General features: G+C 43.6%; 1 protein-coding gene across 1 annotated transcript in view; it reads right to left on the bottom strand.

Moving 5' to 3' along the window:
* THADA (thyroid adenoma associated) overlaps positions 1–13535 on the bottom strand; it is a 333765-nt gene that overhangs the window by 99808 nt on the left and 220422 nt on the right. Inside the window, exon 30 of the mRNA XM_010842320.1 lies at positions 7376–7491. Coding sequence (XP_010840622.1) covers positions 7376–7491 — 116 coding nt within the window. The remainder of the gene's footprint in view (positions 1–7375; positions 7492–13535) is intronic.

Here is a 13535-nt window from a genome sequence, read left to right as displayed (position 1 = left end):
ATGCCACATGGTCATCTGAATATTTTAACAACCCATCTCCACTGGATTCATTTCAGCAGCAGGGGAGTGAAATGCAACCTGCAGCTGTGGTGAAGGGCTAAGGCCCCTCGCAGGAGTTGTGAAAGAGGGACCTTTTCTTTGGGGAGGGGGGCTGGTCCAGAAGATGCGAGGGATAGGGGGAGGGCTAAGGGACACTGGGACAATGGAATCTGACCTAAATCCCAGGATTTCTGCCTGGGAAGTATAGTCTCTTGTGTGAATAAATCTGGTGGTTAGAAAATAACTGCTGTCTTCAGCTGTAAAGCAAAACAGAACTCTAAACCAGGACTTCTGCAGCTGGCCACAGACCCCCCCCTGGGGCAGAACTGGGATTGCCACACAAAAGCCAGCCTTAGCTTTGTCTTTATAAGCATATTTTTCTTATGTATTTAGATCCCAGGCCTTCCATGAGCATACCATGTCAGCTTAGAGGGGGCCAGTAAGAAGGCGAGAAAATGGGGAGAGCAAATGAGAGTATGAATAAGTGGGTGGATACAGAAGGAAGTCTAGGGAGATGGAAAAGACATGAAGGAGGGCCTGGGTGGTGTCAGGAGCACTGACGGGAAGTTGTATAGGGGAAGTGAATGGGTCATACAGCTAACACTTTCTGCAAATAAGAATTAACTTGGGGAAACAAATCATTGGGTCTGGGACAAAGAGGAAGTCTTCAACAAACATAATAAACTCCCTCCATCATCTCTTCCCTCCATCAGCACTGATTATTCAAAAATTTATTTCCCAAGGTTGCTTCCCTAGTAACCTTGGGACCTGTTCTTGTATTCCTGAGAGCCTGTTTTTCTCACCAGTGAAGTGAAAGTTGCTCAGTGGTGTCCGATTCTTTGTGACCCCATGGACTTCTCCAGGCCAGAAGACTGGGGTGGGTAGCCTTTCCCTTTGCCAGGGGATCCTCCCAACCCAGGGATCAAACCCAGGTCTTCCACACTGCAGGTGGATTCTTTACCAACTGAGCCACAAGGGAATCAGACTATTATTTCTCAACAGAGTATCAGACTATTATTATTTTTCAAAATGATGAATATTCACTGCATGCCAATGAAGCCTGGATCCTACCCTAGGCACTGAGTCCCCTGGGATGGCTGCCCAGACAATGGAGTGTGGACTCCCCATAGAGGCCGTGTGGTCTTCTTTGCTGCAGGTCACACCAGATGCATGGCAAAAGAATTCTGTGCTGATCCCTTCAGTAGCCTCACCCTCTCCTATGGCTCCAAGCTCCAGACACAAGCCCTGAGAATGAGGGGGTGAAGGTGGGAGTATTTCAAAGGGCGGGGTGATCCACAGTGGCTGACTCTCTGATCCTTGGCCCTCAAATGGGCACTGTCTCAGAAAGCAGCATCGGAATCACCTTGAAGCTCGTCAGAAAAGCAGAATCTCTGGCTCCACCCCAGGCCTACTAAAGGAGGCTCTTCATTCTAAGGGGCCCACAAGGTGATCCATGTGTACATTAAGGTCTGAGAAGCACTGTTATAGAAAATGTTCAGTTACCACCATTCAAAGCCCTGACTTAAAAGCACTGGCTAGATAAAGGCAATGTGGTCCAGTAGAAAGAGCCTGATGAGGAGCAGGCAGTTAAGCCCTCCAAAAACGTTAGCTGTTGTCAGGTAGGTGTTACAGCCTGGTCAGCTGTGTGAACACAGGCAAATCCCTCATCTCTCTGGGTTGCACTTTCCCACATGCATGGGGATGGGAGGGAACGACAATAACTTTATGATTCCTTCTGGTTCTAAAGTTCTAGGTCTACGGCTCTATTTGACAAGACTGTTTTGCTGCCTTCTCCATACTAAAGTAGGGGCTTTAATAAGTAGTTTCTATGTTTAATACAGCCTGGCATACAGCAGGACTTAATAAATATTTGTTGAATGAATGGGCAACAATCTGAATGGCCAGTAATGGAACAACGGTAAGGTCAACTTAAAGACTGATTTTTCAGGTGACAAAAATATGCTATCTTTAACAAATGATGTTTTCAAAGACTTTTTTCTTAATATAAAAATAGGCAAAAAAGCATTTTACTTTTAGTGATGCATAGACAGAAAAGCAAGAAAACAATTATCATAAGAAGTCTGGACAATAACCTTAGAGGAATGATAAAATACAAAAAGAGGTTTTAAAATATTTGTCACTAAAATTTTAAAAAATTGTGATAAAATAAGCATAGTATAAAATTTACCATCTTAACCATTTTAAGTGAACAGTTCAGGAGTGTGAAGCACACGCATGTGGTTGTGCCAGCACTCTCCAGAACTCTTTTTCATCCTGTAAAACGAAAGCTCTCTGAGTAGAACCCTAACTATTCGCTTTCCTGCCAGCCCCTGGCAACCACCATTCTACTCTGTCTCTCTGAATTTGACTACTCCAGGAACCTCACATAAGTGGAATCGTATAGTATTTGTATTTCTGTGATGGGTTTATTTCACTTTGCATAACGTGCTCAAGGTTCATCCATGTGGTACTCTGTGTTAGAATTTTCTTCATTTTTAAGCCTAAATAAGGTTCTCTTATTCATACCGTATTTGTTTATCCATTCATCTATCAATGGACACTTGGGTTACTTCTACTTCCTGCCTACTGTGAATAACACAACTATAACACGTACAAATATCTCTTCATGACTCTGCTTTCAATTCATTTGGGTCTATACCCAGAAGTATAATTGCTAGATCATATGGTAATTCTATTTTTAGTTTTCTGAGGAAACCCCCTACTATTTTCCATAGCAGCTACACCATAAAGAGTTTTCACATCTCACACACACACACACACACACACACACACACACACACGTATACTCACCACAAATACCAGACCCTGCTCACCACAACAGAGAAAGCAACAAAGACCCAGGGCAGCCAGAAATTAAAAAAAAAAAAAAGCCCATCCAAAAAAAACAAAAAAGAAGACTCTTCAACAAATGCTTTCGTATACTGTTAAATGGAAAAAGTGATAACTTACATACATACAGCTTAATTTCAACTACATTCAAAAAAATACAGGAAGAAAGATGAAGTAACTATGTATATATAACTGCTAACCAATAACAGTGGGCTCCACTGGATGTCGGTGAGAGCAGACTTATATTTTCTTCCCTAATTATCTATGATAAGCACAAACTACACGGATAGTCAAAAAAAAAAAAGTGAAAGAAATTTAGTAGGACACATTTTTCTTCTTGGGCATCACACCATCCATCGCATGGAGTCTGACAGCCGATTTAGTTTACCACGTTTATTCAAAGGGCACGCGCGCGTGCACGCACGCATGCGCACACACACACACACACACAGGTTTTTCCTTTTATAACCAAGGATGATAGATAACCAGGCTGATTTCTGAAAAAATTTAAAGCCCCAAATAACTGTAATTCCAACTCTCAATCAAAGGAAATAAATCTTTTCTCCTCCTACTCTTACTTAACAGGGCTTTTAAAAGTCCTTCCCATCCAGGCAGGACCTGTGGTCCAGCTGGGACGGCAGGGCTGGAATCTGCATAGAGCCGGGGCAGCAGACAGGGCTGCGAGTGGGGCTGTGCTGACTTCCTCTTCACGGTCCTCACAGCCAGCCTCGCCAGGCCAGCAGCTGACCCCTATTCTCACTTGGTTTTTGGCCTGGGTCAGCTTAGTTTTCTTCCAGTAGTTGGTAAACCGTCTTTGCACCAGGAGAGAGATAGTAAACTGGACTGAGGAGAGAGGGATGGCGGGGAAAGGGGAAGGAAGGGACTCGAAGGATTAATGAGCTGATTTCCATTAAGGCTTTGACATCTTGGAATGAAAAGCGGACTGTAAGAGCAGAAGCCCAGTCCTCTACTCCGGCCATGCTGCCAGCTGGCCATTCATCACCAAAAATTCCCCAACAAACCCATGGCTGTTGCTTAATCACCTCATATAAATCTCTATTAATCTTGCAAAGTCAAAACACAAATATATGACAAAAGTCTTTATGTACCCTCGATTTTGTGGTCAAAATGTTAAAAAATGGAACTGATCATCCAATGGTTCCAATGAACTTTTTTTTTTTAAACCTCCTTTTGGGGAATAAATAAATGACCTCCTTACTAATGTTTTAGTATCTACTAGACTGAATAAACTCAAGCTAAATGATCAAATAAACTGAAGAAGAAAAAGCTGTTGGTGCTAAAATTTGAACCGACTTTTCTTTTTCTTTGCAATAACAGCAATGTTTCAAGCTAAACTCAAACAGAAAATCCTTAGCAGGCACAAAGGAACATTTACTATTCCTCTTTCATAAATTGCTGGGGACATAAAAGGGCCTCTTCAGCAGTGAAATTTGGAATACTTTGTATTATAACATCTTTCGGGGAAAAGCATATGAGAATATAAGTCAGGGGCTGGCTTTAAGAAGGGCCCACCTGGACCCAGAAGTGGCTCGTCTAAGCATGGAACTCCCAGTGCAGACAAACAGCTCTTAGGACAACACTCTCAGAGGACCTCAAGGACAGGGCAGGCATGTGGCAGGCTGAGGCTTCATCACTCATACCCGATTCTATACTTTCCTATTTAGGAAATTCAAAGTTATCCTGCCAGTGACATGCATAATCCAGAAAAACTGACACATGGGTTTGGGATATATTGTGTTCTGGCCATGTGTTTTCCTCTCAAACTCTATTCTAGGCTCTGAACACATCCTGATTAATATGGTAAAAGTGTGCTGTGGAGTAAGAGGAAGCCTGGTGTTACAGACCACCCACAGAGTGTAAAGTTCACACTTGGATAATAAAGAGTTGACTGTACTGGAAACATAAAAGTGGCTTTCCTAGACTCTGGGCAAGGAAGTTGGAAACCCAGCGAATTCCAGTGATTCATGTCTTTGTTTTCTAGGCTGGAAAATCATGGAGGAAAATCAGAGAAGGGGAGGGAGAAGGATAATGAAAAGACTAGATTAGGAAACTGCAACAGGAACCACAGGGAAGGCCGAGACGATTTTTCTAGCTGAAGAGGAGGCTGGTGGCAGCTTTGTCATCCATCCTCAGGCACTGTGCAACATGAAGGTCCATTCAGATGGCTGGCCTGTTACTCCATCTCCTCCTTCCAAGAAGCTCAGGAAGCCAGCAGATGATGAGTTTCTTTTTTTTTTTTTCCTGTCTTCAACTTTTTATTATAGAAGTTTTAAAGAATATACAAAAGTGGAGAGAATAACATGATGAAGCCACATAGACCCATGACCAGACTTTAACAATTATCAAAGTATGTCTGTTCTTCTTAATCCTCTCTCCTCCCTCAAGCTGTATTAAAGCAAGTATCAGACATCATAAAGACGATGAATTTCTATGAGATCCATCAAGGGGCAGCAAACTAAGAGGGGCAGAATGTCCTTCTGTACAGAACTTGAAGAATAGGAGATTCAGATTTTGTCTTGGGGCAGTCCTTGCTGGAAGCAGAGGTTTCTATAGGATGATTTCCCTGACTTCCTGATCCCCAGGAATAACAGCTACAAGGACCAGGCCCACTAATTGATAAGCAGAGAACATGAATATGATCACAGTTCCTGTTCTCTCAGAAAAGGTATCTTGGGACCTTGTCTAAAAGCCACACAGAGGCAAATGATACTACGCTTAAGGGAGCAGTTTTTGGAGAGGAAACAAAAATTGGACTAAAAATGAGAGGCTCACCATTAACCATCCCTATATTGGCATTTCAGATACTAGAGAATTTCCCATCAATAACCCTGGTCAAAGCTATAGTTGCTTAGAAAACATAGAGCCTCACATCTCCACTCATTGAGAAATTCTTCATTAGATCCCTTTCTTTCTTTCTTTTTTAAATATATTATTCATGTATTTGGCTGCACTGGGTCTTAGTTGTCGCGCTCGGGGTCTTTGATCTTCACTGTGGCATGTGGGATCTAGCCCCCTGGCCAGGGATAGAACCTGGGTCCCCTGCGTTGGGAGTGTGGAGTCTTAGCCACTGGACCACCAGGGAAGTCCCTGGGTTCCTTTCACCTAAAGGTCTCCTTTGAACTCTTCATGGTGTGGCTTCCGTGTATTTCCTCAGTCCCATTTTCTGCCACACATCCCTTATACTTTAGGTTTTAGAAGAGCTAACTTCTATGTACTTCTCCACACTTATCAAGGCATTCCACATTGCTATGTCTTTACCTATGACATTCCCTGGGCTTGGAATACCCCTCATCTGTCGTGACCACTTGGCAAAATTCTTAACTCTTGAAGGCATGCTGCTCACCACCCACTAGGCTACTCCTGTACCTACTACATACTTTTGTTACCACGCTTTCCATATTCAATGAAAATAATTTATTTATACATCATTCTTACCTCCTGGATGGGGCTCCTTGAAGCCAAGGCTAGTTCCTTCTATATCTTTGCATCCCTACAGCTCCTAACACCGAGGTTATTATGTAGTCTATGCTCAATGAGACTTTGCTGAATTCCACTGATTTGTGGGTCTCACATTAGCCATTGTTTGCCTCACCACGTAAGGTGGGGAGCCCAAGGAAAGTGAACAATAGCACATTTTTTGAAAAATAAAAAACAGGCTGCTATGTTAGACAACCAAGATACTAGTCATTAATCAAAAGCAACATACTATAGCATAGAATGTGGTGGGCTGTGGGCCTCTGCTGGACTCCTTTCTCCTGGAATCACAGAGGATGCACACGGGGTGGCAAATCCTAGCGGTAACACTGTCCAACCAGTATCAGGTTCTGAGACACAGATATCGAATACGGTGTTACACAGAGGCCTTCCTGTATATTCGAGAAAACTGAGAAATTCTTCTTACTCCATCTTTCACACAGAAAATGCTTTAAGTTTCAGAATAAACTAATGATGGCAAGGATGAAAAAAAAAAAATATGTATCTAGCTTCCTTTGCCTGGCTTATTCAAGCTCCTTCACTACATACCTAAAATGGCAAGTTGTATCTTTTTCTTATTCAGCCCCTCTGGGCCCCTCTGTGCCTGCTTAAGTCTTACATAAGTCTCTCATCTCTGAGTTGCCATGGTGTCCGGTAGTCTGTATCACATGATTCAGTCAATTACTGCCTTTCATTGCTAGGTTATCTAACACAGGACTGGGCATATAGCAGATATTCAAAAAACCAAACTGGTGGACAGATAAAAAGCCATAGTACATGCCCCCCCAGTCACCCAGCAGTTTTAGAAAAATTGTCAAGAAAATATTTTTCTCTCTTTACCACAACCCAAAGTTTGAAAAAGATATATAACTCCAGTAAGTTTAGAAAACTCATGCCAGTGACTTTTAAAACTCCCACAACCAGGAACAGCATTTCTCCAGTGTATTCCTAACCCCCGATAACTCCGTGTTCATGTGGGGCTTTAACATACCTCTTGGCCAGCCAGAGCTTGGCTTTGGTACAAACAGCGACGTCAGCCAGTTCCTGCTGAAAGTATGTATTCATTCTGTATTTGGAGTCTGAGAAGGCTTGTAACAAATGAAAAACCTAAACCAAAAAAAAAAAGAGAGAGAAAAAGCAATATCCTGCTGTGAAAATATATTTTTCCTAAACGTCCAGTTCTTCCCTTTTAGGTTTCCTCAAAATATTCCCCTCAAAGAAAACAGACACCTGCAAAATGTGGCTCTGGTCTCTTTGCAGGAAAAGCATGTTGATTTTGGAAGGACGCAGCAAGTGGTAAAAACCTTATGTCTTTCATCTGTACCTGTGCTCTGAGTTCCTTACCAAGTCTAGAAAAAGATGACTATTCTGTGACCAGTCATTAGATGCAAGAGTTTATTACTTATAAACAGCCTAAAAATTTATTTTAGCAAAGAAATACAAACATCTTTATCTTAGCAGTCTCATGAAAAAAAAAGTACTTAAAAAAATTATTTCTGCATTTATTTATTTTTGGCTGTGCTGCTGCTGCTGCTGCTGCTGCTGCGTCACTTCAGTCGTGTCCGACTCTGTGCGACCCCATAGACGGCAGCCCACTAGGCGCCTCTGTCCCTGGGATTCTCCAGGCAAGAACACTGGAGTGGGTTGCCATTTCCTTCTCCATTGCATGAAAGTGAAAAGTGAAAGTGAAGTCGCTCAGTTGTGTTCGACTCCTAGCAACCCCATGGACTGCAGCCTACCAGGCTCCTCCGTCCATGGGATTTTCTAGGCAAAAGTACTGGAGTGGGGTGCCATTGCTTTCTCCGTTGGCTGTGCTAGGTCTTCGCTACTTTGCACAGGCTTTTTCTCTAGTTGTGGAGGGTGGGGGTTACTCTCCAGTTCCAGTGCATGGGCTTCCCATTGCGGTGGCTTCTCCTGTTGCAGAGCAGAGGCTTTAGGGTACCTGGGCTCAGTAGTTGTGGCTCCCTGCCTCTAGAGCACAGGCTCAAGGGCGCACAGGCTTGGTTGCTCCACGGATCCTCCTAGATCAGGGGTCGAACCCGTGTCTCCTGCATTGGCAGGCAGGTTCTTATCTCCTGAGCCACCAGGGAAGCCCCTCAAACAGTACTTTTTAAAGTCAAAATCTTACTACACAGGAAAAAATCAACTGTCTGTGAGTCTAATCTGGTTTGGGGTTTATCACGATGGGCTTGGCTGAAGAAGCAGGCTGTAATGACGCCTGCCTTTGCAAATACTGGATAGTGATGCTTGTAAACTACTGAGATTTTTTAGATCTTTTCTAAGATGTCAGGAGCTGAGGCAGCACTGCAGAATCCTGCTTTCTTACTCTTCCATGACATTATACATTAGAACTAAGCACAGCAAGACAAATCCTGTTGTCTCTCTCTAGCTGCCTATATTTAGAACGAAGGCCACAATTCCAGCAAGGCCATGGCACAGGCCATGTGTGTGTGTACTGGTTTGTGTCTATATGTGTGCCTTGGGTTCATTCAGTCATGCCACTAACAAGGCCTCGGTGAGAAGTACTAACCTGCAGCAGAGAACAAAAGTGGATGAGGGCATAAACGAGATCCACAGACCTTAACTAGTGTCAAGAGAAAAGACATGTCAGAGAAATCCTTCAGCTCCTTTATCAAGGGGAGGAGGAGGGTGGAGCAAAGCAAGCACAGATAAACACATCAAGAACTTGGAAAGCCTATTTTAATAATCAGAGTGTTTTCTCTTTCTGTTGTATCCTTTATCCGGGCTGCAGATGATTCTTTCTAAACGGCAGGATTCCACTTTTTCTTCTCTTTCTCTCCTGTCAATGAAGGGCATAACTTTGCGAGTTAAATATGGAAAGGAAGTAATGGGAAAAAGCAAAAGGTCAAGATAAGAGATCCAGAGCCATCAGACCCTAAATGGGGTCTGAGCAGGCAGGTTTTCCTGGGTCAGAGATCTGCAATTTCCAACAACAAATATATGCTGTGCGAGCACCTCTGGTTTAGAGTCAGTTTTGATTATTTTATTGTGCGGAACTGCTATTAAATTTTTTTTTCCCTAAATAGGAGAAGGCACACAAGTCCCAATGTGGAGCCTGAAAACGCTTTCTCTAATAATGGATCTGTTATTTCAGAAGCAACAGATCAAATATCACTACTTCACCGCACCCCCATGGGGACCCATACCGCCCATCGTGAAGTCTGGAGCAGTGGTTCTGGCTGGGGCTTCTGTTCTTATGTGGTGACTGCCAGAGTGAAAAAAAATCACCTCCCTCTGCCCGAATCCCCACCATCCTGAGAGAGTTGGCAAAGCCACTGGGCCTTGCTTTACTTTTCTCCACAGCTGCACAGAACCAACCACCAGGGCTTTTCATGGTGTCACAGGACTGTAATTAATCAGCAGACACCAGCAAAATACATGACTTTGGAATTTACTTATAAAGAAAGCTGTGAGATTTTTCAAACGCCTCTCATTTAGAAGCAATCACTTCAAAAATAACTCCTGATGGATGTTTAAACTTCGTCCTATATTTGCTCACCTTACTTGGCAAAAACAAGGCTGTTTTTGAAACGCTTGGTAGCTCTGGTTTATGAAAACCAGCCTATGAGCCCATCAATTCTGTCACCTCGGGCACAAACTAGACAACAGTTGTGATCCTGGTTATTCACCAGGAACGGAGTGCGGTCTATTTACACGGGACCAATGGTGGGGGAAGGTATACTTAGAAGAACCTTGGTGGAAATAAACACACAGGAGAAACGGAGTAATATGTGTGAAAGACAGGGTCAGAGGAGACAAGGAAAATGGGGACAGGGGAGGAGGGGGAGAGAAGACAGAGGGCGGCGAAAGGAGAAAAAGAGGCTTGTAAGCCATGTCTGAAACAGGTTACTGTGCTTGAGAAAAAGTTTTCTTTAAAGATAATTAATGAAAATGTTTGAATATATGACTACCTTCCTATCACGTGAAAAGTGCTGGGTTTGGGACTTCCCTGCTGGTCCAATGGTTGAGATTCCATGCCTCCAATGCAGGGGCTGAGGGTTCAATCCCTGGCCAGGGAACTAAGATCCCACATTATGTGTGGCATAGCCAAAAAAAGAGTGCTGGCTTAATTCTCTCAAGGAAAATGGGGCCATCCTTTGCATCAAGTCCAGAAGTGAGGCCAGACTTCTGGGACTCTGGTCCAAGGTCGGGTCTGGGAGTTCCAGGAAGCTCCAGTAAGGATCATTTGTCCATCAGCTCTGCAAGGATGGCAGAGGCGAGGCAGCTCCTCCCCCCAACTCCCTTTCTGACGTTCTGGTCCAGAGGAACTTCTGGGCAAACTGCGTGGCCAAGCCCAGGCCTGGGATAATTAGGAAACTGCACTAAACCAAACACAGAGAAACACAAGCTGCCAGACCTGAGGATGACGACTAACTGGACCACAGGAGAACGCTGAGGAGTTCAGTGTCACTTTAGGTGCCCCAAGGTGGCAACGGGATTCCAACATTCAGTCCAAAAATATTTATTAAACAACTATTATTACCAGGCGCTATCCTAGGGGCTGCGGCCGAGAACACACAGAATCCCTGCTTTCCTGCAGCTTACATTCCAGTGGTGGATAAACAAAAATATCAGTCGTTTCCCAGACTCTGCCTGGTTGGGATTTATAACCTGCACGATGGCCTCGCCATCACTCCGCTCTTCCACGTGACCTTCCAGCCTCCACCACAAGCATTTGCTGAACTGATGCTGATATTTGGTGCCTCCTCCTCTATTATCTCTGCCTTTAGGACACACACCCATGGGTTTGGTGAGCTGCTGGTGGCGCCAACCCCAAGTTAGGAGCAGAGTCACAGAGCTGGATAATGCACACTCCTTACTCCATGGATTCCTAACCTAGTGGATTGCTAACCCAGTGGGGAAATCAGGGAGGCTGGATCAATGATCAGAATGCAACCCTGTTGAAGCGGGTGAGAGGAAAAGAGACTTCAGAGCCAAGTGGACTTTGGTGGAAACATAGTTTCTAGCTGTAGGGCTTTGGGTCACTTGTTTACCCCACAGTAAAGAGTATAATATTATCTATAATATAATAAGTATAATATTATTTGTAATATAAAGAGTATAATAATATCTATCTGGTAGAACTACAGAAAGATTTCAAAGAACATATATAGATAAATAGATAGTACTTGGCACATGTTAGGCACCTGATCAAAATGCTAGTTCTCTTTTTCCATCTCTTCCCTCCCTTCTAGCCCTTGTTCCAAAAATAAACAGAGAAGGCTTTGCAGGAAGAATGATACCCATATGTGGCCTTGAAAAGAATCTTGCCAGAATTGGAAGGAAGAATACATAAGCAGAGGAAACTGAATTATTAAAAAGTGTTAAAGAGTATTAAACTATTGGTATTGCCAACAAAAGAGTGAACATTAAAATAAACTATGGGCTTTAATTAATTTTTAATTTAATTTAAATACATATAAAATAATAATATACTTTATAATGCAAAATAATAAAATAAATGAAAAATAGTTAATTTTATTAACTAAATCATTTTAGTTAATAATGATGTATCAATATGGGTTCTTTAACTGTAATAAACATACCACTCTAATGCATGATGCTAATAACAGGAGAAAACTGGGGAGAGGGGGCAGGGAAGAGAGGAATAACATGGGAACTATCTGTACTCATGGTTTCGGAAAATCCAAAATTGTTCTACAAAAACCCCATTCAGTAAAAGAAAAATATTGGGACTGCCCAGGGGACAGCAAATAGTTGCATGTAACAAGAGTGGAGCTAGGATGTGTGCAGGGCGGTGGGAGGCACAGCTGAAGAGAGGGGTCAGGTTAGACGGGGAAGGGTCTCAAAGGCAGAATCAAGGGATGTGTGCTCTGTTCTGGAGGCAGCAAAGACCTCTTCAGAGATCAGATCTCCAATTCGAAAAGGAAAAGCCAGGGACAGTGAGGAGGCTGGGTCAGAAGGGGTCGGGTGAGTGAGACTGTTGCCAGTCTAGACAAAAGGTGGTGGGGCTTGAAACCAGAGCCTGTAAACCAAGAACAGACTGCGGACCAGAAGTGGCTGCAGATGTTTTATTTGGCCTACACGGTATTTTGAAATCGCCATTGTGTGAACTGGGAGATTTCACATCAAAATCAACCTGATGTCGAAACTCTTTGGAAAAATGAGAAGATCTGACAATTCTGTGACACCCCTACTTCATGCCAATCTAAATGATGGCAGCAGTAGAACACAGAGGGAAGGATGTAGCTGAGACGTTTTGGAGGCAGAAGAAGTAGGACCTGACAGTTGCTGAAGACCCAGCATTGAAGGTCAGGAAAGAGACCTTCCCCCAGGGCAGCTGGGGATGGAGGGCCAGGCTTCAAGACCAGGATCATGAGAATAGGTGGCAGGACTGGGAATGAGGGATGGGGAGTTAATGAGTTTGGTCAGGAATATCCATGTGACGCTTGTTAGGGTAATTTATCTTGCAAACCAGGAATTCTTTTGAGAGTGAAAAAGAGCTCTATTAATAATCATACTGGGACAGCCCGAGACAGTTGGTAACCTCCAGCCATGGCAGACCCCTTGGAGAAAGGTTACAGTGGACTTAGGGGTGTCTCCAGCACACACACACACACACAAACCCAAAAACAGAAACAGGAGAAGGCTTTATTGACTTAAGATAGTTGTCAGAAGGAGACAAATGCACACAGAAAGCGACCAAGTGCGAACCAGCATCCTCACCCCGACTCTCACAGGCCTGGGCCGCCCAGAGATGAGGCGGTCACACCTGCTCTGAGGAGGGGTGGTCAGGAAGCAGCTCGAGGGACCTAAGACTTCTTGCCCCTGAGATGCAAGCCTTAATGAAACTCTGGGAGAATCTGAGACGAGTTTGGAGAACAGTCAGCCTCTGCCCACCCTCATCCCATGCTAAACACAGAGAGACTGAGGGGCGCCCCTAAACATCTTGGTAAAGCATGGGGTCCATTTTTGCAGCTTTGAATCTCAAAAGTGACTCCACAGAGCAAATGGAATGCTCTTTGAATACATGCCACAGGCCTAAAGAGAATCATGAGTCAGACCCCTGGAAGAACTTGCGCTGTACCAGTGAAATATGTCTGGTTTATGCTATTGGACTAAAATAGTGACTTGTGTTAGACAAGATCAAGATGATATATGGCTGTTTG

This window comes from Bison bison, unplaced genomic scaffold (assembly GCF_000754665.1).
Source record: "Bison bison bison isolate TAMUID 2011002044 unplaced genomic scaffold, Bison_UMD1.0 scf7180017864177, whole genome shotgun sequence".
Taxonomy (NCBI): domain Eukaryota; kingdom Metazoa; phylum Chordata; class Mammalia; order Artiodactyla; family Bovidae; genus Bison; species Bison bison.
Note: the sequence above shows the minus strand (reverse complement) of the source record. Positions and strands in the feature narration are given on the sequence as shown.